The sequence below is a fragment of the Lithobates pipiens genome, unplaced genomic scaffold, assembly GCF_037356315.1.
Source record: "Lithobates pipiens isolate NorthernLeopardFrog02 unplaced genomic scaffold, aLitPip1_a1.2 Scaffold_19, whole genome shotgun sequence".
Lineage (NCBI taxonomy): Eukaryota > Metazoa > Chordata > Amphibia > Anura > Ranidae > Lithobates > Lithobates pipiens.
The window spans coordinates 419,241,560-419,264,010 of record NW_027507764.1 but is presented as its reverse complement, the minus strand read 5'-3'; the positions used below and the strand labels follow the sequence as shown (position 1 = coordinate 419,264,010).

The 22,451-nt window shown below is 39.3% G+C and overlaps 1 protein-coding gene across 2 annotated transcripts in view; it reads right to left on the bottom strand.

The window, feature by feature from the left end:
* THOC1 (THO complex subunit 1) overlaps window positions 1–22,451 on the bottom strand; it is a 32,111-nt gene that overhangs the window by 2,180 nt on the left and 7,480 nt on the right. Inside the window, exons 3-21 of one of the 2 annotated variants that reach the window (XM_077492547.1) lie at window positions 21,994–22,054; window positions 19,540–19,606; window positions 18,152–18,270; window positions 17,446–17,494; window positions 17,008–17,103; window positions 16,819–16,901; window positions 16,634–16,710; window positions 15,916–16,024; window positions 14,809–14,940; window positions 14,483–14,583; window positions 12,796–12,862; window positions 12,651–12,701; window positions 12,508–12,578; window positions 10,823–10,918; window positions 8,227–8,292; window positions 6,269–6,352; window positions 3,272–3,419; window positions 2,789–2,818; window positions 2,626–2,710 (exon numbers count right to left, since the gene is read on the bottom strand). In XM_077492547.1, the coding sequence (XP_077348673.1) occupies window positions 2,626–2,710; window positions 2,789–2,818; window positions 3,272–3,419; window positions 6,269–6,352; window positions 8,227–8,292; window positions 10,823–10,918; window positions 12,508–12,578; window positions 12,651–12,701; window positions 12,796–12,862; window positions 14,483–14,583; window positions 14,809–14,940; window positions 15,916–16,024; window positions 16,634–16,710; window positions 16,819–16,901; window positions 17,008–17,103; window positions 17,446–17,494; window positions 18,152–18,270; window positions 19,540–19,606; window positions 21,994–22,054 (1,592 nt within the window). The remainder of the gene's footprint in view (window positions 1–2,625; window positions 2,711–2,788; window positions 2,819–3,271; window positions 3,420–6,268; window positions 6,353–8,226; window positions 8,293–10,822; window positions 10,919–12,507; window positions 12,579–12,650; window positions 12,702–12,795; window positions 12,863–14,482; window positions 14,584–14,808; window positions 14,941–15,915; window positions 16,025–16,633; window positions 16,711–16,818; window positions 16,902–17,007; window positions 17,104–17,445; window positions 17,495–18,151; window positions 18,271–19,539; window positions 19,607–21,993; window positions 22,055–22,451) is intronic. The other variant, XM_077492548.1, reaches the window with a different exon arrangement.

Here is a 22,451-nt window from a genome sequence, read left to right as displayed (position 1 = left end):
AGCAGTTTAGGGTTCCAAAAAACACATTGTTAGCGGGATCAGCCCAGATATCTGCTGGCACCTGCGTTTTGCCCCTCCGCCCAGCCCACCCAAGTGCAGTATCGATCGATCACTGTCACTTACAAAACACATAACTGCAGCGTTCGCAGTGTCAGGCCTGATCCCTGCGATCGCTTACAGTTTTTTTTGGTAGCTTTTTATATTTAAATCCTGAAGGCAGTGCTTGGTTTTCGGGGTCCCGTACGTGGCTAGGCTCCCAAAAAGTCCCCCACATGTGGTATCCCCATACTCAGGAGAAGCAGCAGAATTTATTTTGGGGTGTAATTTCACTTATGCCCATAGCATGTGTGAGCAATATATCATTTAGTGACAACTTTGTGCAAAAAAAAATTTAAAATTGTAAGATTCCTGCAACTTGTGGCAAAATATAAAATATTTCATGGACTCAATATGCCTCTCCGTAAATAGCATGGGGTGTCTACTTCCAAAATGGGGTCATTGGGGGGGTTGTGCTATTTTGGCATTTTATGGCCTTCGAAACTGTGATAGGTAGTGAGGAGTGAAATCAAAAAATTTGCACCCTTAGAAATCCTGAAGGCAGTGATTGGTTTTCGGGGTCCCGTACGCGGCTGGACTCCCAAAAAATCCCACATATGTGGTATCCCCGTACTCAGGAGAAGCAGCAGAATATATTTTGGGGTGCAATTCCACATATAGCTATGGCATGTGTGAGCAATATATCATTTAGTGACAACTTTTTGTAAACTTTTTTTTTTTTGTCATTATTCAATCACTTGGGACAAAAAATAAAATAAAAAAATTCAATGCCCTCAGCAATTTCCTTGGGGTGTCTACTTTCCAAAATGGGGTCATTGGGGGGGGGTTTGTACTGCCCTGCCATTTTAGCACCTCAAGAAATGAGATAGGCAGTCATAAATTAAAAGCTGTGTAAATTCCAGAAAATGTACTCTAGTTTGTAGACGCTATAACTTTTGCGCAAAAAAAATATACGCTTATTGACATTTTTTTTACTAAAGACACACGTGGCTGAATACATTTTGGCCTAAATGTATGACTAAAATTTAGTTCATTCGATTTTTCTTATAACAAAAAAAAAATAAAAAAAAAATTATATTATATTATACACACACACATATATATATATATTATATATATATATATATATATATATATATATATATATATATATATATATATATATATATATATATATTTTTTTTTTTTTTTTTTTTAATTTTCAGTCTTTCCTTTTATATCGTAAAAAAGGAATATCGCAGAGGCAATCAAATACCATCAAAAGAAAGCTCTATTTGTGGGAAGAAAAGGACGCAAATTTCGTTTGGGTACAACATTGCATGACTGCACAATTACCAGTTAAAGCAGAGCGAAATTGTAAAAAGACCTCTGGTCCTTAGGCTGACAATTGGTCCGGGGCTGAAGTGGTTAAAAGTTAGTGACAGCCCCAGATCAGTTTGCATATTGCAGTGTGATCTGCAAATTCGGACAGCAATCAGATCACATGGGTGTGAACACCCATGTGATCCGATTCTGCTGCAGACTAAAAAAGGGTTCTGTGCGAGTTTGGTCTGAATGCAATGCGAATTCAGCTATGATTTGTGATTTGCACTGCAGTGTGAATCACATGCGATCTTCCACCATGCAGCAGTGTGAACCGGCCCTAAAAACATTCATTCTGCATCTTCAAATAAACATAGCATAAAAAAAAAAATGAATAAATAGCATTGCACACAACAGGCAAGTATAAACCCCCTTTTTTTGTGTAATAAATAAAAACACACTCAATCTTTGTATTGCTTCGTTTGTGTGAAATCCCTGCTGTTCCTACTAGTCCCCTTGCTTGCCTATTAAAATGCCCCCGCTGCACAGCTATTCACTGGGAAGCTCAGTGTGCCGTTTCTCCTCCCCTAGCCCTAATGCTGCTGAGAACAAAGGGAAATGCGATCAGGTATCTCCTTTCTTCCCCCCGTTTTGCCGTTCATTTTAAAACAACTTCATATGCATGACCTTTGAATGGACCAATTTATTCTAGATAACTGCAGGGTATGATCTATTCCATTCAGGCACTGCCATGTCTGAGGGTACTATAAAAAGTGTCTAAACTGATACTCATACAGATATTATAAAGATGGAACCAAAAATAGAGATGATCGCGATATATACATACATATACACACACCTATATCAATCCATATCCAAGATCAGGTCATGGCAACAGGAATGCTCATAGTTATGCATATAGTACCACAGCCAGCAAGAGAGAAAAGCATGTTAAGTGATAAAGATAATGACTTTGGTAAATGGATAACGTTGTAAAGTGGAGTTTTAAAAAGCTAGAAGAGTCTTGGGTATCAGATACTAGACTAATTGGAGGCATTACAGCGGAAACACCTTTTTTGTAATGTAATGAACAAGCCCCTAATGATCACTGCTGGCACTTTAACAGCAGGAATGAACAGTCCTAAAGATTAGTCGTTATAAAAACAAAAACCTTTTTTCTTTCATTTGTTAATAAACAGCCTCATGTTCTGGGATTTCTGGAAAGAAAAAAAGTGTGCACAGGCAGGTAAGTAATGCTACACTTACTTTCATTGTTTTCCTTTAATAAAGATTCGTTGTCTTCATCATCCTCATCTTCATCCTCTCCTGTTTTTATTTCCTCTGATGGGGGCTAACAGAACAGAGTGGTTAGTATCCATATGGTGAGAGCACCAAATTTTATATACAGTATGATCTTTATCTCATTTACCCTGATCTTCAATTTGTGTAGTTTAGGAGTCTAAGTAAAAGGTGACAAAAAAAAAAAAATGAATATTTTATTGCTATTTAATACCTTTTACTTATCTATGTACTTACTTTTCCCTTTACTCCTGGCTGACAGTACGTAGCTCCCATTAGTTTAGTTTACACTAAATGCTACAATTCTATTCACTCCATGGTAAATACAACTCCACTTAAAACACAGCAAAAAATGTACACTGCTATAAGGATCCTTTATTCCACACAATTCCGGATAACCAAGGCATAATAATATTACATGGAAACACCATTACAAGTGTTATTTCAATACAGTGTTTCAATATATAAAGTAATCCATGAAAGTAGTTGCAAAATTGGCTGGAGAAAAAAAAATTAAAATAAAAAAAAAAAAAAGACAGCCCACACATTGTTACTAAAAAAAAAAAATAGCTTTCACCTGATAATAAAACAGTAAAAGAAAAAGACAGCTTACTGGCAATTCCTTGGCTAACTTGATCACCATATTCTCCAGATATTCTGGTAAACTCCTAAACTGCTGATTGGTAGGTTGGAAAAAGTGAGGACTTCTACGAGCCAATAGCCTCAACGCACGCCAGCCATAATTTGAGTTGTTTACTACCCTGTGGGGGGGGAAAAAAACAAACACACCACTTATTACTACTAGCCATCATCTGGTGGAATTTAAATATTGCATGTTGTATATGCAAAACAAAATACAGGTAGCAGCCTTCAAACAGGTGACAGTCCCAGTAACACTCCCTTAAAATCTCCTAGAGAGCAGTGTGAAGCCATAACAAAAGGCAGGTGAAAAAATACACAAGGAGGCCTCAGTATTCATTCTGGAAAAAAAATCAATGCCAGTTTTAAAAGATGCTCTTCAGTTTCTAATTCTTTATAGCAGAGCTTCACCCTAAAGTGGAACTTTCGCTCATCGGAACCCTCCCTCCAGTGCCACAATTGGTGTGTGTGAAGATACCTGTATAATACAGGTATCTGCACCCACATCTGGGCATAGATAGCCGCTGATTCTGCGGCTAGCTACACCACTTCCTGTCATCCCCCAGGTGTCTGCTGGGAAACAGCAAGGACCATCCGTATTGCACAGAGCAACTTGCCCATACCGAAGATGGTGGCGGCAGCACCCGAGAGCCGATCAACTTCAGGTGCCTACATCGCAGGCAAGCTGGACAGGCAAGTGTCCATATTTTAAAAAAGTCAGCAGCTGCAAAAAAATAAAAGTAAAAAAAAAACAAAAACGCCGGAACTCCGCTTTAAATACATGATTGAATACCTTTGATGCAGTTAAAGGAAATCCATTTCACAGCACATGTGAGAAGCCGTAGAAAATATATCTGAGGAATCACAGACATGAATTGTGTGTTGTGAGAATTCCCCTAACCCTTTGGTCAATTGTGGCCGGAGAGAGCAATAATTCTAGGACCATCATTCAATGTTAACTCTAAACTGAAGACCTGTAAAAAAGGCTTTCAAAGTGTCACCTATGGACAATTTTGGGGACCATATATTTTTTCGCTGCTTTGCAGGCACATGTATTTTGAGAGTTGACAGATTTGGTATCCATTTACTCAACACAACCTCACATTAATATTTTATCAAAAATGTGTGGATTTTATTGCGTTTGTGTACAATAAAATTTAGTTGCATTGGCACAGCTTTCCCCCCAGCCTGCCACAGTGGATGGAGCCAGGACGGGATTGGGGTGGGATCAGAGTTGTTGGATGGAAGGGAAGGGAATCATAGTAGTGGATGGAGCCGGATTGGGATCAGGGGGAGGGGGGTGCCGGTATGGGATCTTTGATTCGAGGGGGGTGGGGGATTAAGGATATGTGCTAGGGCAGGGGGTCTCAAACTGGCGGCCCTCCAGCTGTTGTGAAACTACAAGTCCCATGAGACATTGCAAGGCTGACAGTTACAAGCATGAATCCCACAGGCAGAGGCATGATGGGACTTGAAGTTTCACAACAGCTGGAGGGATACAAGTCTGAGACCCCTGTAAACTAGGGGGTGCTTTGGAAGGGGAGAGGAATTGTGCTGGGGGGGTGGGGTGGTTAAACGTCAAATCTGCCCCCCTCCTAGCACAGGTCCTCTCTAACCCAAAACAAAACACCCCCTAGCAAATATCCTCTAACCTCCACCCACCCCCCCCCTAAAATCACTCCTCTTCCTCCCAGCCTGTGTACATGAACGTCAGAGTCAAGGAGGTGGTGACTTTAATCCTGTTCCTGATTTTCCCAACAACTCTGGACTCAAGTTTACAACATGTTGGCCAGATTGTTAGGTTTAGTCATCCCTACAATGCCAGGTGAGGCATTGCTTAACCTCAAACTAGACAGACTGATCAAATGCCAAATTAAACTGTTGCTACATGTCCCTACGGCAACCAGAGCAATGCTAAGGCTTTGCCAACTGACTCCCTCTCTTTAGCAACAGTGAAGACTAGATTTCAGTGGACTTTTTCCATTGAGAAATTTATGGAGAGTCTTACAGATTCCATGGCATAAAATTTGGGACAGATGGGTCTCCCAATCGTTTGGCTATACTTCTCCTGTGGATCAAGGATTGCAGTTCGTTTTTCCACTGCTGTGACCCGTTTTCAGCAGAGAGCGGGCTGAAAGTCGCTCTCTGCTGATGTCCAGGCGCCGCGGCATCACGCCAATGGAAGTTGGGATCTGCCTAGATCCCTAAACCAACACCTGGCTCTCAGTGAGCCGCTGAGAGCCTTAGCCAGCTGTTCCTGTTCCCTCCGTGCTCCAGTGAGCAGAGCAGAGAGCTGTGACTGACAGCAGCTCTCTGCTTGGGAAGCTGTCAGAACCAAGCGATCAGTGGTGTTCAATCGCTTAGTCCTCGGTGCAGAGGCACCGGGGGACAGATAAGGGAACCGGACCTAGGTAAGTATTAATCTGCAAAAAGCCAAAACCCATATTTCTCTTTTAAGCTCAATCACAAAATATATTTAAAGAAACCATTTTTTAGATTTATTTTTTCCCCTTTCCCAGGGATAAGAGTACTTTGGATGTTTAGCAAGGGAACTTGGGATAAGGGTGTTTTTTTGGGAGACAGCGGTAAGCAGTCACCTCAGGATTCACCCCAAAAGATTTAATATTCACAATTCTTTAGACAACAGTTTCAAGTCCCCCAGCCCCTCCTTGGTTGGAGAGAATTCTGAAATCATTTGTATACTAATGGGTATTTTAAATGTTTTATGGTTTGCATACTCAAAAGGAGTACTATATGTATGTATATGTTGAATATGAATGTAATGTTTTGTAATTTAAAAGGAAAATACATTTAAAATAAGAATACAGGCACTCTGCTATCGGTGAAAAAAAAAATAAATTCTGTAGAGTACCACCTTGATTACAAATACATTTCACAAGGCTCCATATACATGCCACCTAATATAAAAAACACAATTATTTTTTTCAATGACTGCGGGTCTTTGACATACTTGTATTCGTTTTCCACCATGTTTTCAGGATCTGCTTGTTCAATGGCCTCTTCAAAAAACTGTTCCAGCGTTGGCATAAACTCTCTAAAACACAATATAGAAGACATCATTAAGAGCAATCAGGCTATGGTGTTAGCTACGACTCTCTCCCTTTCTAGAGAGTCCTCTACGTGCCACAATGTTAACAGTGACACTAAACTGTGTTTTAGAAATACAGCCGCGACCAAATGTTTTGTGAATTACACAATATATAACATTTTCAAAGTCTGCTGCCTCAGTTTTTATGATAGCAATTTGCATATACTCCAAAAAATGAATTGCAAAGGCCCTCTTTGCCATGAAAACGAACTTAAAGTGGAAGTAAACTCCCCTATCGTTTTCAGCCAAGGAAGCTGCCATCTTTGCTTCTGTTTAATCTTCAACTGCTATGGTGTTAGCATTCCCGGCATGCTTTTTTTTTCTTTTTTTTTAACTGTTTAAATCCATGGATTTAATTCCACTTTAATGCCATAAAAAAACATTTCCACTGCATTTGTGAAGGAGGCTCCAGGGGACCCAAGAAAGTCCAGCAAGCACCAAGACCATCTTCTACAGTAGATTCAGCTGCGGGATCAGGCAGGTGTGAGAAGACTTTTGGAGGATGGCCTGGTCTCAAGAAGGGCAGCAAAGAAATCACTTCTCTCCAGGAAAAACATCAGGGGGCAAACTAATATTCTTCAAAAGGTACAGGGATTGGACTGCTGAGGACTGGGGTAAAGTAATTTTCTCTGATGAATCTCCTTTCCGATTGTTTGGGGCATCCAGAAAAAAAAAAAATAAATCTTCTCCGGAGAAGAAAAGCACTACCATCAGTTCTGTGTCATTCCAACAGTAAAGCATCCAGACACCATTCATGTGTGGGGTTGCTTTTTCAGCCAAGGGAGCGAGCTCACTAACAATTTTGCCTAGGAACACAGCCATGAATAAAGAATGGTATGAAAACATCCCCTGACAGCAACTTCTCCCAACCATCCAAGAACAGTTTGGTGAATAACAATGCCTTTTCCAGCATGATGCCATATAGCAAAAGTGATAAGTGGCTTGGGGAATAAAACATCAAAAAGTTTGGGTCCATGGCCAGGAAAACCTCCCAGACCTTAATTTAATTGAGAATTCTGACAAACTCCAAGCATTTATTATGCAAGAATGGGCTGCCATCAGTCAGGATGTGGCCCAGAAGTTGATTGACAGAATCCCAGGGCAAATTGCAGAGGTCTGGAAAAAGAAGGGTCAACATTGCAAATATTGACTCTGCATAAACTTAATGTAATTATCAATAAAAGCCCTTGACACTTATGAAATGCATGCAATTATACTTCAGTATACCATAGTAATATCTTGAAAAAAGGATCTACAAACACTGAAGCATCAGACTTTGTGAAAATAAAAAAGTACCTTCTATTGCTCCTAGCACCCTCCAAATTTATGTTTTCTTTTTTTTTGTTTTTGTTTTTTTGCTGCTGTGATAGACTTTCTGTTAGAGGGTGGCTACATTCAAACTGCATGGTCTCACTGTATGTAGGAACCCTCTTGCTCTCTCCCGAGACAGACTAGGGACCATGGATAAGGGATTTGTAGTGTACATAAAGAAATGCACATGACCGCAACTAAAGTGCACTGCCCGTAGATCTGGGTCACGTGACAGCTATATATCAATTAGGAAAAAGGGACTTAGATTTATTTATTTTTTTGTTTAAATTACAGTGCCATCATCCATATACAGAAAGAGAAGAGACAATATAAAATTAAACAGTGTGTATTTAGTATCACTTTAAAAACTAGTACCCAGCCATTTTAGTAATGATAATGAGTAATACATTTCATATGGTCTTTACTAATGCTTTTCAGGTTAAAACAAATAGAATCAGATGTTACACACACTGCATTAAAGAAATAAAAGCACAAATGTGCTGGCTTACCTGCTTTCTAACTTGCATGCCTCTATGTTGTCTGGGCAAAGATTCCACAGCCGGGTTAATTCATCACTGTTAATGATATACTCTAGTCAGAAGTGGTTAATCCATCCTTGTTTATGATATACCACTGCTAGTTTGCCACACATATGGGATAACAGGGGGAGACTTCCTAACAATATGAAATCACCTACAGTGAGGGGAAAAAGTATTTGATCCCCCTGCTGATTTTGTACGTTTGCCCACTGACAAAGAAATAAGTCTAAAATTTTACTGGTAGGTTTATTTTAACAGCGAGACAGAACAAAAAAAATAAAAATAATAAATGAATCTGGTCAATGATCTCAAGGCAGCTGGGACCATAGTATTTCCCGTAAGTTATATTTTGGGATTTAATACAGCTCAGCTATGATTTGGATTAAGGAGAGTTCTCTGACCATGAGTGAAAGCTTTAAAACACAACAAAAAATGTATTGGCAAGTAGTAAGATGGTCTAAACTAATACACAGCAATCTATAGTACAGACAAAAAGGAAGAAAAATCATAGATTAAATGGCAGGAATACAGAGCATATTCCTCAAAACATTAAAATACAAATAGCAAAACATGTAGGACAAGCATTTATACTAGGAGATGTCCTTATATTTACCAGTGGTGTTGTGTGAGGGCCCAGATCAGATTCCTGTCTCCTGCCATATCTGTTTAAATTTAAACTAATAAAGGCCCATCTCTCATAGACTTGTATAGGGCCACTCCGATCGGCAGAATTAGCTTACGCCTCTCCTGCCTTCAGGCGTATCTCATCCAGGACTGGACAATTCCCACCACCCCCCCGCCCCCCCATCCCCTTGATTTAACATAGCCCAGCCCCTCACTAGCACCTCCTTTCTTGGGGAGAAACTTAATTAGGCCAGGTTATTACCTTCTCTTGAATGGGGCATTAGTTATCTAAGGTCCTATCCTAAGCAAATTGCCTATTCCTGAACAGATGGCCATATTCTCTGCATATCAAATGTGTCTGTTGAAGTTGATAAAAGGGTTAACAAAAGGGGTTTGAAAATGCCCGACCTAGCCAATTACCCCAGCCCCGTAAGGTCTACCATAAAGTATTTAATTTGATGTGGTCCTTTTCTCACATCTGGGTTTACGAAAGGGTAAACAGCACAACATCTCCTATATTACACACCCATAAAAATCTCTTGCAGATCAAAAAGGAACCGGTAAATCAATTAAGTCCTTATACTAAAGCCTGCCAATTTAGATCTCATATAATATATATCTATCTATCACACACACACATACAAATATTACTAGTTACTAATGGAGATTACACATAAACCTCCCCAGAAGGCAACAATACTCACCAAGAAATTAATTGGTAACACACTATGCCCTGAAGGACTGAAATCCTGCAGCAAGGTCCCCCTACTCAAGAAAGCACATGTACAGGCCTGTCTGAAGTTGCTAATGAACATGCTGGTAAGTTAATTGGATCATGTCTAAATTGTCCCTAGTATGTATGAATGCGAGTTAGGGACCTTAGATTGTAAGCTCCTTGAGGGTAGGGACTCATGTAAATGTACAATGTATATGTAAAGTGCTGCGTAAATTGATGGCGCTATATAAGTAACTGAAATAAACATCTGAATGATTCAGAAATCAAGGTCTTTGGCATCAACTCCACTCGCCTTGTGAGGAGGAGGGAGGAGGAATGCTGACCATGACCCCAAGAACACCATCCAACATGGGAGGTGGAAACATTATGCTTGGGGGGGGTGTTCTGCTAAGAGGACAGGACAACTTCACCGCATGAAAGGGATGATGGACGGGGCCACGTGCCATCAAATCTTGGGCGAGAACCTCCTTCCCTCAGCCAGGGCATTGAAAATGGGTAGTAGATGGGTATTCCAGCATGACAATGACCCAAAACACACAGCCAAGGCAACAAAGAAGTGGCTCAAGAAGACTTTAATCCCATAGAAAAAATGTGGAGGGAGCTGAAGGTGCGAGTTACCAAACGTCAGCCTTGACGACGTAATGACTTGGAGAGGAGACTGCAAAGAGGACACAATCCCCCCTAAGATGTGTACAAACCTGTCATGCACAAGTCATGTTTTGCAAAAGGGTCAAATACTTATTTCACTCATTAAAATGCAAATCAATTTATAACTTTTGAAATGTGTTTTTTTCTGGATATTTGAGGGTATTCGGTCTCTCACTGTTAAAAAAAAATAAACCTACCATTAAATTGGTAAAACTTATGTTTGCCCACTGACAAAAAACAAAACAAAAAAACACCCATACAAAATCAGCAGGGGATCAAATACTTTTTCCCCTGTTTCTTTCTCAACACTTTCTCTTACTGATGCCCCTTCAAATCATGCAGGAAAAAAAAAATGCCCGAGATAAAATTCTGCTTATCAAGTGACAGAATGAGTAAATGAAAAGACCAAACATCTTCAAGCACACAATACAGATGCCATTGAAAGCCTTCAGTATGAGGCATATGAAGCCCTATAAATGTGAACACCCACTAGGGTGCCCCTAGGTGACATAAAAATATTGAGTTTCCATATAAAGACAACAGAATGGGGGATCTTACTTTCCCATTAGGAGCTTTTTATTTGAACCTTTGCCCAGAAAGTCCTCAGGGGCTGGACGTTTTCTTGCTACTTTCTGTGGTTTGTTGTCTTGCTGTCTGAAATAAAAAGAAAGCAAACAATTTACACATGTTCAAACTCAATTTTCAGTTCGTTTTTTTTCTAAACATGGTCTCAATATTATTACCATATTTAATCGGCGTATAACACGCACCCCAAGTTTAGGAGGGAATTTAAAAAATAAAAATAAAAATAGGGATGTTTAAGGGAAACAAAAAAAAAAAAAAAAAAAAAAAAAAAGATTTCCCCCTGATTTTAGGGGGAAAAAAAAGTGCGTAACGCACCGATAAATACGGTATATGTCCAACCTATCCTGGGCTATCAAGGTCAATAGTTATTCACAATGCTTGTAAAAATATAAAAACATATGGGAGAGTCTGATAATTGGGTGTCACATTTGAATATTTAACCCTGTAAGGGTTGATGCTGGTTTGCCACGCATGAGAGCGCAAGGCATCATTCGGTGAGTGTTTAACCAAAAGGGGACACTGAGTACACGGAATGTGTTGAAAGTTTTGAAGATTTCATATCAGGATATATTCAGCTTTCCTTGTTGGAGACAATCCAGTCTTATGTATGGACTATTTTTGCACAAACTTTATTAATTGCTTATTTTATATTAGTGCTGATCACTATCACTGGGTTTATTTATACTGTTTAATGCTACTATTTTAAATTTATACTGTAAATGCTTATATTTAAAGTAGCAGCTGTTGCACATTTAGGTTACTTTTGGGGCAGTGGTAGTACTTGAAGAGTTATTTACCTGGGGGTTCCAAGTCATTTTGTAGCAAAAATAAGGATTTTAACTTGAAACCAACAAGTGTCAGAAAAAGGTTTAGTCTTTAAGTCATTTATAGAACGAAGTTCATTCCTTTGATCCAAAGCCCAAAACGTAAGGGCCAGTTCACACCATAGAAATGCAGCCCGGATGCGTTCCAGGTACTTTTCTGCTTGCGCGTTTTTGATGCGTTCCAGTGCATTTTCGATGCAGTCCAGTGCTCCCCCCTCCCTTTTTTTTCTTAACCTTAAATAAGGACAAGTGTGTTGCAGTGCGTTTTTGGTGCATTTAGGTGCATTTTTGACATGTTTTACAGCGTTCCAGTGCAGGAAAAAAAAATGCAGCACATTTACTTTTTGTTCTGTAACTGGAACTGCAAGCACTGGTGTGAACTATGCCATTGAAAACCATATAACCTACTTTCCATGCGTTTTTGATGCAGAAAAAAATAAAAATAAAAAAAACACACAACACACTGCATCTGGTGTGAACTGGCCCTTACAATGTTTATAGTTAGCTCAGCAGCTGTGGAATGTTGTGAAACGTAGCAGACTGCCTGTTTTTTTGACAGCTGTCGGCTTGAGCAGAGAACTCTGCATAGAATCGGGAAAATGCTTTGTTACAATTGCGAGGGGGAAAGAATCGCGATCTCGATTCTCAACAGTTAATCGTGCGGCTCTAACACCAATGCTAGGGTTAGATTCTCCAGGATACTAACACAATTTTTTTATAATATATATTATATAAAAATGCTTGCACACATTAAAAACACTGAATAAATAAAACAGTAGGGTAGCAAAAACAGAGCATTAACACACAGACTCAAAAAAGCCGCGCACCTCTTACCTCTCTTTCACGAAACTTGGACAGCCTTCATTTTTCCAAGAATTCCAGTTTTCTTCTGTGTTCAGTATGTGCTAAATAGAAGGCAAGTTCAATATTTTGCTCATTCTTTAACCACCACAATATTGCTATATGATATGGCATACCTCCACCATTTTTGAAAACTTCTCTCCATCAGGGGGAGTCTCACGCAGCAACTAAAATAAAGGGAAAAAAATTAAAAAAAATGTATGCCATTTTGGATTGCTACAATATAAGTGAGCAAAGCAGTAACAATCTTTATCTATATACCTGATGAACGTTCTTGGTGGTATCTTCAATCCAAAGAGATTGCTCATCTAGCAGCACATAATTGGAGCTGAAATACAAAAGAATTTGCATGTGATAAGCAAGAGATCAGGACCATTTCAAAATGACTATAGGAGTGAATACATACCATACTGAACACATAATAAAAAGTATATTTAAAAAAGGCAAAAGGCCAAAAGGAGACATCTGTATTAATGAGGGATTTCCCTTTAGGCCCCTTTCACGCTGGGGCGGGAGCGGCGTCGGCAGTAAAACGGCGTTATTTTTCAGCGGCACTTTACCGACGCTATTCGGCCACTAGTGGGGCGGTTTTAACCCCTACTAGCGGCTGAAAAAGGGTTAAAACCACCTGCAAAGTGGCGCTGCAGCAGTGCTTTGGCAGCTGTATAGCTGCGCTGCCCCATTGATTTCAATGGGCAGGAGCGGTGTATACACCGCTCCAAAAATGCTGCTTGCAGGGGTGTTTTTTTTTTTTTTTTTTAACATCCTGCAAGCACACCATTCCTGTGTAAAAGCCCAACACAGCAGCGGTTGTTTCAGGGCGCTTTGCAGGTGCTATTTTTTAGCACTGTAGCACCTGCAAAGCACCCCAGTGTGAATGGGGCCTTACTTCAGAGGGATTTCTGCTCAATTCTTGCTGTGTCTACAGGATAGGACAGGACATGAAGGGAAATCTCTCCAACAGAATACAAGAAATTAATGTTTCAGTATTAGATACACTTTTAGGCTACTCCTCTCTCCATTTGTGCTTACTGGTCATAAATGGCTTGATTGTAAGCAACATTCAATTAAAAATGGTCTAATCTGACAAAGGTGTAGGGAAGTGCAATACGTAATCAACTCAATCCCCCTCTGTGTCAATATGTACTGAATATTAAACAATCTATCTTTGTAATGACCAGATTGGCCAGGATCTGCTGTTGGAAGTTTGTTTCTATTATGGTTAGGTATTCCAAGATGAACTGGAAATCCCAAAGAAGGAAATGTTTTGTTGCCTTCAACCTAAGCATTTTGTTAAACACAAAGTATAAAAGTACCAGAAGGTACATCTCCTTTACACCACAGAATAGTTTATGAGAAGCACACTCATCTGGAAAAAATAAATAAATACCTATTGATCCTGCCATAACTACAGTGCTATCCTGTGTACTATGTGGTGTTACCAGCCTAGCCCAGTTTTTTTTCTGTTGACTACAGAACACCTTCATCCTATGTTACAGAGATAAGGAGGGAAGTGGTGTTTGTAGTCCTGTCCTAGGGCAAAAAGGCTGCTCCTCCATACATACAGTAAAGTGAGTGACTATTGTCCCTAGGGTGGGAAGCGTGTTACTGGCACAATCTCCAGGTGAAAAATACTAGACGAAAGAAAAAATGAATGCAGCCACCACATTGAAGGATTGGTAAACTGCATCATATTACATTTTTTGTTTTTAGGTTTAGATACACTTTGATTCCCAGCAGCAATGAAATTTACTTCACTTAGAAGTACAATTTTACTTAATTTCAATTAAAAAGGCATTGTAAACATCAGAGAAGACGTCCTGTAATTGGTATAATACAAGATAAAAATCCAAAAACCCCACCTCTTCACGGTTGCTTTGTTGAGTCCCCCCCCCCCCCCTCAAAAGAACCAGTATATACACAATTACTGTATCAATACATAAATTACCTCTTAAACTTTACTTGGCCTTTTAAGTACTGGAACAATATAAGATACTGCAACAAGATATGTCGGCGGAAGTTGCTGTCACTCAACTGCAAATCCATTAACTAAAACAACAATATATACAGAAAAAAAAATTAACACACTTCACTGAACCAAATTTGTTCTCTATAAGATCACAGGAATACAAGAAATAGATTTGGAAAGTTGGATAAAGGCCTGTCATTAGCAGTATATCTTGATCAGAGACAGAACTAAGCAGAATGACAGCTGTTTGGTCCAATTACTGTAGAAAATCTTAACGTGCACACAGTTTGTGACATTTATATTACCTTTTCACTTGTGAGGAACTTGGCAAAGTACACATGTTCACCTCCTGATTTCAGCTCTTCGATTTTTTTTCGTGACGCCTGAGTATCGTCCAGCTTGTAACTCTTAAACACCGCAAGAACCTCCTCCGAGAACTAGACAAAAAGGGAGGAGAGTCTTATATAAGCAAAGATTATAAAATTTCATTCCAGATTAAAAAAAATGGCATACAAATACAGCAGCCTCTCATCCTTCAGTGCAAAATGCTGATAGTATATAGCATAAAAATTACAATAAAAGTTAAACATACTTTAAAAATTGTATAGGCAAGACAATATAATACATTTTATAATGAAGAAAGCCAGGTGTTAAAGATCTCTTGATGAAGGTGTCCTGGTGCCTTGTACATTTCAGTTATTGGAGAAAAAAAAAAAAAAAAAAAAAAAAAAAATTGGAACTAAAGAGAAAGCATGGTTTTCAATACACTATTACTTAAAGTGTTCACATTTTACAAAAAGGGACACATCACCACAGGATGCCTCCAAAACACTGCACATGTGAACAGCCTAGAAGCAGCTTCTAAGTTTTGGACTGTTTGTATTTATAAAACTGGGGGGGGGGGGGGGGAAGAGAAAAAAAGAAGGATGGAGGGGTTGTGTTCCTCTTCTGACTCATTCATCTGTGTGTGGATTCTAAATATACCTTCTCAGCATGGGATCAAATAGCACAAAATATAAGGCACCATTTGCACAGACATTTAACAACGGTGTGAATCCCAGGAGCAGGAAATTAGCCCATTTGCACAGACAGCGATTGCTGGTTTTGCAAACAAGCACAAATGGCTGCAACCAACAGCCTGTCATTACAGTGTATGGACTTGACCCAGCAGCAGGAAACAGCCACTGGGATTTGCACTGTGGCTAAACGCCTGTGCGAACGCAGTTTAAGAACCAATAACATTTTGTAATCAGAATATTGTAGCGCCCTATCTGCTGAACACTGTAAAAACAAAATAGTAATTTGCATAATTTGACATTTAGCTGTCTGAAATGTAATACAAATCAAATTTTAATTTTCATTTATAAAATATTGAAACTATGCTCTATATATCACCTATAAGGGAAGTATACCTTAAGAAAGGTCTTCCAGGAACTCTTGTCATAGCACTGTACTGGATTCCTGAAAAAGTCCTGCAGTGACCAAAACTTTCTATATAGGTTGTAATCTATGGGAATTGACCTAGGGAAAAAAAAAATGAAATTACGTTATATATAATACTGCATACTTATGCCTATAAATCAATCTGACTTCCCAGGAAAGCAACCAATCAGGACACTTCTGTGTGGCCCGAAAAGCCCCGCTGTTCTTTACATTCGCTGAAAGACTAAAGCCTGCATTCATACCTGAGCAGAGCATTATTACAGGTGACTATGAAGCAATTTTTTCAAGCATGTTTAGGTGTAATACAGGCATTTACTGCATTTGTATCAAGCTTCACATGTTTGTATCCTGGGCTGAATAAGGAGAAAAAAATGTATCGCACATTTAAAGGCACTCCTTTTGAAGTCTAGGAGGCCAAAACTGCCTCAATATGCTAAAAATAAAAAGCTCATGTACTTTGAGTGTAAGGCAACTAAGTGTACAAGTGTGGACAGGGAGAAGAAAGAATAGGATTCTGCATGTTGAGCATAGTTAGGCATAGAGAAACGACTAGAAAAACATGTCAGTGTGAACAAGGGCTAAATCTGAGCACTTAAATACAATTCTCACAGGGTACGACTGAATTTTACAACGACATGGCTGTAATCGTTTGCATCAACTCCAATGCAGATCAACGGGCATACTTACGAACTGTTGTTAGGGACTTCGTCATCTCCCATTTCACCTTCCTCAATCTCCATTCCATCATCCCTATCCTCCACTTGCTGTTAAAGAAAATAATTTTTTTAATATAGGAAAAGTTTATCTGCTCATGTAAATTAAATAGAACATCACTGTTAACTATATTAAATATTGGGAAAAATGGCACTCACTTTCTGTCCCAGAGTGCTCTCGCTCTCATTGACATTGAACACTGTGACATTCTCCAGGTTAAATTGACTCTGCAAATTCAAACCTTAGAAACAAATCATAAAAAAGTAATTACTATGTTAACTGTCAGTCTCATTTATCAAAGTTTTTTCCCAATGAATGGTACCAACTGACAGCAGTCTGAAACTCACCTGATTTTTCTGAAAGTGGAAATAGGCGGGCAAGAAACAGCTGAATCCTCCCACAAAACACTGTGTTCTGTGACTTGGAGAGTCTCCTCAAAAGGTCTGGAAAAAACATTGCAAGAAAAGTACAAAAGATTCATAACTTTTCCTACACAACCCCAGGTTACGCAGACTATAGGCTCAAGTCACAAAGCTAAAACACCAAAATAAGGATTCTTATTTTCAAACAGTATCCATAATCCAATGAGATATGAAAGTTAGTCACATGGCTGAAGAGAACTGTGGAAAACCAGTGTTTTTCTGCTCCATACCTTATGATGTTTATTGAAACTATTTACCCTATCAGAACTAAATAAGTCTCTGTCCCCAAAATGCAATCATGAACATCGGGATAAACAGAAACAGGAGGGTAAAAAAAGAACTAGTAAAATTTGAGGCTCTTACCATTACACATCCTTAGCAAGTAGTTTTTGCCAGCTGAATAAAATGTATTCTGAAATCAGAAGAGAAAAGTTCATGCAGATCAGGTATTAAAGCATATAATGCCCCAATACCAAAAACACAGTACATAGCAATGGTAAAAAAGCAGAAAATAAGATAAAAATAAAATCAAAATAATAATAGTTATGATGAGAAAATGATCATCATCATTTGTCTTTAGTATTCAGTGAAAACCTCACTGAATCAAGTGTATAGCCAAACCTAAAATAGGTCTACTGCAACAAAACAGATTCACCAAGGTCGGGTTCACATATGTGCGGCCGCGTTTCCCAGCATGGAGTTTGGTACGTCCCTGTTTACTGGTTCAGGTGCGAAACAGGTCAGAATTTTTGCCTGAATTTGCACCTGAATCGGACCCAAACACGCACTGGACCTTTTGGGAATGCGGACCGCAGCCACCCTTGACCTGTGTGATCCGGCTCCATGGAAAGCCGTTCACACTCGCATCCCATGTAAATTGGATGTGGGGAAACCTGCATCCATTTCGCACATATGTGAACCCAGCCTAACATGGATGGTCAAATGAGATATACTTAAGGGCACTAATAAGGAAAAACAGGAATTCATCATTGTTGTGGTTATCGGGCTTCTTTAGCATTTTCTCCTTCTAGGACAGGATCTAAGTGTACCTTAAAGCACTTTTACTTACGGCTTTCCATGTTCCAACATTTTTCTCAACAAATGTAAAGATTCTGTCGCAGTGGTCCAGAGGAAGACAGTCAAGGACATCTCCCAAGAGCACAAAAGGTGTGGTAGCTGTACAAATACCTTCATGAAAAAAATAAGTATAGTTTACGGTATAGTTAAAAGTCAAAACATTATGCCAACCAAATCCTTCTGAATTCCCCTGCCACATATTAATATCTCTATATTCAAAATAAAATGTTTTGCCACAAATCCATTTTGTCATAAAAAAAGAATTTGAAGAAAGTAAAATATCATTGCACACCACAGCTGATAAACATGCCTGCATTTACCACCACTCTACCGCCGCACATGTACTGTATACAGCACAGTATGAACGTGGTTATAACGGGATCATGGTCCCGGTAGTTTTTATCCCCAGCGATTCTCTTATTTAAAAGTTATGAGGGGCCAAGCAGCCCCTGAATTACCATTACAGGTGTTGGAAGAGGGTCCTACCTCCCTCCCACCGCTGCCTTTACCAGGCTCTCCCATGCCATGCAGATGACAATAAATAACCCTTTACGCTATCAAAAAAGTTTATAGTTGTACTTTAAGACTTTCGCTTGTAGAGAGTAGCATGGTCCAGGGTTACAAAAGAACATAGTTTGGACACAATGAAAAAGTATGTTCAGGCACAGCAAAGCACTAGTCATTTGGTGAAAGTATTGAGATAAATTTAATTTTAATCATTTGCTTGCTTTATCACCTTTGTCACCTTCACTCCCAGCATCTCAAAATGCAAAATATATATATATTTATTACACATACACACTGAAAAAGAAGCAGATATACAGTGTCGGGGTCTGGGACAAACAATACATTTCTGGCTTTGCTTCCTTGCATACCAGAAGGTTGCTTGCCCATTATATTTTTCTTTTGCTAAGCTTATAATAAAAATCTAGCAGCGACACTTGCTCAAATGGCAGCAACTGGAAGGAAAACTTGGGAGCCCAGGTTAGTGCTCAGGATAACATGCTGCAGAATGGTTCAGAAGTTTCTGCCTTTCAATAATGATAGTAGAAGTTCTGTGCCAGCAACCACAAGAGGATGGCTACAACATTTATCACTGGAGACCAGCTCCACTGCTGCAAGCATGATGCAAGACCATGAGGGCTTCCCTTTACCAAGCAGAACAAAAAAGCGATACATTTCATTGAAAAACAATTGAATGGTTGTGCGTTGCCCCACCCCCACAGTAATAAAAGTGTAAATCACTTGCATTTGTACCTTGTATAAATATAAAAAAAAAAAAAAAAAAAGTATGGATGTTCATATATTTAGCGGTGCTACCACATAGGTATTTCTATCTGTCTTTGATACATTTCATATGTTCAAATTTAAAGTTCATACCTTCTGTAACGCCATTGATGGCAAGAGAAATAATCGCAAGACAGTTGTCACAAGATGCTTGGTTAATCTACAATAAACACAAAATGTATGAAATAATGAAGTTAAATAATCACTGTTACCATCAAACAACTACAAAAATCAGAGAATTCATTTACTTACGGAAGGAATGAAACAGTACGCACTTATCAATAAACACCATAATAAAAAGATACAGGTATACAGGAACCAAAAGAACCTTAAGGCTTTACAACCACTTTAAAACTCAATATCCAATGGCTTTAAACCCATTTTTCAAGTACCTACTTTCCCTTTGAAAGTCTTGAATATTAGAGCAATTCCTGTGTATAAGCAAAAACTGCACTGTGGAAATCCCCTTGATGGATGATGACTGGTGGTATGGAGCAGCCGTTTTCTGAAAGTGGTTTAACCTCATTCTGGCTATATTTTTTAAGTTGGATAGATATTGCTGTAATTTTGATTCAGTGGCATTACCCCCCATCCACACTTGTGTGACTGGTCATGCGACTTTGGATTTCAAAGTTGCATGACAAGTCATACCCTGTTTTCCAATGATTACTATTCATATATGTGCGATTTAAAGTCTTAGGGACTTTAAAGTAGTTCATGCACTACTTTGGCCTGACTTTCATGCAACTTGAGGGCCACAGACTACAATGTTCACTCTTATGCCGCGTACACATGATCGGATTTCTCGTCGGAAAAAGATAGGACTGCTTTTCCAACGGGATTCCAATCAAGTTTGCCTTGCATACACACGGTCACACAAAAGTTCACTGAAATTACGACCGTCAAGAACACGTTGACGTACAACACTACAGCGAGCCGAGAAAATTAAGTTCAATGCTTCTGAGCATGCTTAGGAATTTTGCACGTCGGAATTGCCACAGACAATAGCATTTTCAGATAGGAACTTTTCCCCAACTGAAAAATTGAAAGCATGCTCTCAATCTTTTGTTGGCTGGAATTCGGGCAGCAAAAGACTGATGGAGCTTACACACGGTCGCATTTTTCCGACAAAAAAATTCTCATCGGTCTTTTAAAGGCTGAAATTCCGATCGTGTGTACACGGCATAAGAGGTTGAAAGAAAGTCTTGCCTGAATCCTTCACATTCAACAGTGGTGCAACAGTTTGTTCTGACTTTGCAGAGTGACAACAAGTTACATCCAAGTTGCACTCCAAAGTTACTTGACTTGAGTCATAGAAGTGTGAATGCAGCCCTGTAAACAAAAACCAACTCTCCTGGGGTACATTGTTGGGCAAAAAAAGCCTCATTGAGCTGCCTTAACAAAATTGCACTGCAACGAACCACATAGGCCAGAATAGGCACAATTCTAGGTGAAACACACACACATTATAATATAAATATATATTTTCCATTAGAGAGGAAAAATAAATAAATCTTGGATGACTATACCACTATACCAAGTGAAAGCATTGTGTGTGCCTAAATAAAAGGCCAAATGCTGAAATATGAGGAACGACTACATGCACTAAACGTATCCCCCCTGGAGAAGAGACACTTGAAAGGGGATATGATAGCGATATACAAATATCTCAATGGCAGTCCCAGTGTAGGTAGGAAACTATTCAGTCTCGGGAGTGTAAAAGGACACACAATGAGATTTGAAGAGAAGCGTTTTAACCTTAAAGTGAATATAAACCTGATTCATATAATTTGACCTAAGCACATCTGTAGCATTTACTTATCTCTCTCCAAGGCCTTAAGTCACGTGTCTTTCTGCTGCTCGTGTGTGTGTGTGTGTGTGTGTGTGTGTGTGTGTGTGTGTGTGTGTGTTCCAACAAGCTGTCACACAGTGTATGGCAAGACTTCACTCACAGTGCTGAATAGGAAGAAAAAAAATTGGAACTTAAAGTGGAAGTAAACCCATTGATTTAAACAGTTAAAAAAAAAAAAGGCATGCCGGGAATGCCAACTGCACATTGGCTGTGCTCTCAGCCAAACTATCAAACCATCCAACGGCTGGTGGTATAACAAATCACATGGGCAGCACCATAGCAGTTGAAGATTAAACAGAGGCAAAGATGGCAGCTTCCTTGGCTGAAAACAATAGGGGAGTTTACTTCCACTTTAAAGTGCACATTCTAAAGAATATAGCAAGCTGAAGACAGCAGATATACAAGTAAAACTTATGTAGGGAGATTTGTTTCATCTCTGTGTAACATCTGAGGCTGTTCACTTCACTGGGTATATGAGCTGCGTAGGGGGTTTTTCACTGTCAGGGCAGTAAAGGATGTGGAACTCACTTCCACAATCAGTGGCGTCAACAGGAATATTGATAGTTTAAAATACTCTTGGATGTGCATCTTAGCGAACACAATATACAGAGATATGGGAAATGATTATGTACACAAACACATATCCACACAGGTTGAACTGTCTTTTCAAATGGTTATTTCAACAGTTTACTTACAATTTCCTCCTCCAAAACACCTCTGAAAACTTGGTCAAGTGTCAGCTTTTTCTCATTTTCACTGCAAAACATAAAAATAAATAAAAAAGGGAGGGGAGAAGGTCAGATGTATGAAATGCATGGAAACAAAAATTAAAGAGGAGCTCCAGTCTCCTATGGAGAAATGAAGTCGGCAGCTACAAAAAAAAATTAATAAATAAAAAACTGTAGCTGCTGACTTTTAACAAACAACCATTCACCAGTCCCATGATCCAGCGCCATGCTCGGCCCAGCTGTTTTCACCCTGTGTGTATCTCTCTTTGCCACCAGGATCTTTACTATAGGCTTGCAGCTTCACAGCCGGGTGCCCACTGCACACTGAATAGTCCAGCGGTCTTCTGGGACACGTAACGGGTCCTAGAAGCCTGCGGGAGGGAGGGAAAGAACTTCCACTTCGGATCGCCTAGGCGGTTGGAGTG